Here is a 988-nt window from a genome sequence, read left to right as displayed (position 1 = left end):
ACCAAAAAAGGGAAAATAATTTAAAAAAAAAGGCTTTGGAAGTTTATTGTCTTTGATAAAGAAGGGAGAGGATGGCTGCGCAAAAAAAATTAAAAAAAAGTATCGTCGGTGGGTGTTGTTATTTGGGTTTGGTTTTGTTTGTGTTTTTTTGTTTGTTTTTCACTAGACATTAAATTAGGAGGAGGTGGAATGGACACAGGATGGACGGTCCTACCCGAGAGCGAAGGCCGGTGAGAGTTTTGGTAAAGCTAATTAATTAGCTGGGAATGAATTCTAGTTAAGAAAAGCTTAATTCTCCTATACAAAATTACAATACAGAGAACGCGTACAGTTACAATACAGGGGGTTTAACTGTTAGTAGCTACCAACTAGAACAGAAATGCCATAGTAAAAAACTTCATGGAAATTAAAATAAGTTGATTTTCTTAAGCTGTAAAACTTGAGACTAATGCCAAGTTCTAGAAGAGACACTTTTCAGATTCTCACCATAAAGTCCGTAATCTTTTTTCTTTTTTTTTAAAAAAATGAATTTGGTTAGGAAGGAAAAACGAAGCAAGTTCTTTTTAAAACAATTTCACGTGCCAGTGGGCATAAGTGAAAAGAACTGCGTGCGGCCGAGAGGTAGAGAGGTGTCGTCATCACAATCTTCTCTTGGTTCCAGGGCTTTTTTTTTTAGCTTTTTTTTTTTTTTTTTTAAATCTGAGGTAATTAGCTGTGTGTCAAGTTGTATAAACAATAGTATTGGCAAAAGAGCAACACTGACAAATTACACTAATGACCTCTTTCCTCTCCTCGATAGGTCCTAAAAACTCAATTAGACGCGTCCGAATTGACGCTGCCGGGGTCTCCAGCCGGCGAGGTGATGGATGACGGGGTGGTCGCGTCCTGCCAGCTGCCGTTCGCCTGGAGAACAGACAAACCCAAGGATTAGTCACAGAATTTAACCCGTCTCGGGTGGAATTTGGCGTTTGTGGGCGAGCTACGCCCT

The 988-nt window shown here is 39.5% G+C and overlaps 1 protein-coding gene across 1 annotated transcript in view; it reads right to left on the bottom strand.

Annotated features, from left to right (window-relative positions):
* Window positions 1–810: 810 nt before the first annotated feature.
* The window catches only part of LOC104276070 (pre-B-cell leukemia transcription factor 1-like), a 6,007-nt gene continuing 5,829 nt past the window's right edge, over window positions 811–988 (bottom strand). Inside the window, exon 8 of the mRNA XM_009872236.1 lies at window positions 811–927. Coding sequence (XP_009870538.1) covers window positions 811–927 — 117 coding nt within the window. The remainder of the gene's footprint in view (window positions 928–988) is intronic.

Source organism: Apaloderma vittatum, unplaced genomic scaffold (genome assembly GCF_000703405.1).
Source record: "Apaloderma vittatum isolate BGI_N311 unplaced genomic scaffold, ASM70340v1 scaffold26646, whole genome shotgun sequence".
NCBI lineage: Eukaryota > Metazoa > Chordata > Aves > Trogoniformes > Trogonidae > Apaloderma > Apaloderma vittatum.
The sequence above is the reverse complement of the archived record's forward strand: the minus strand, read 5'-3'. Positions and strand labels throughout refer to the sequence as shown.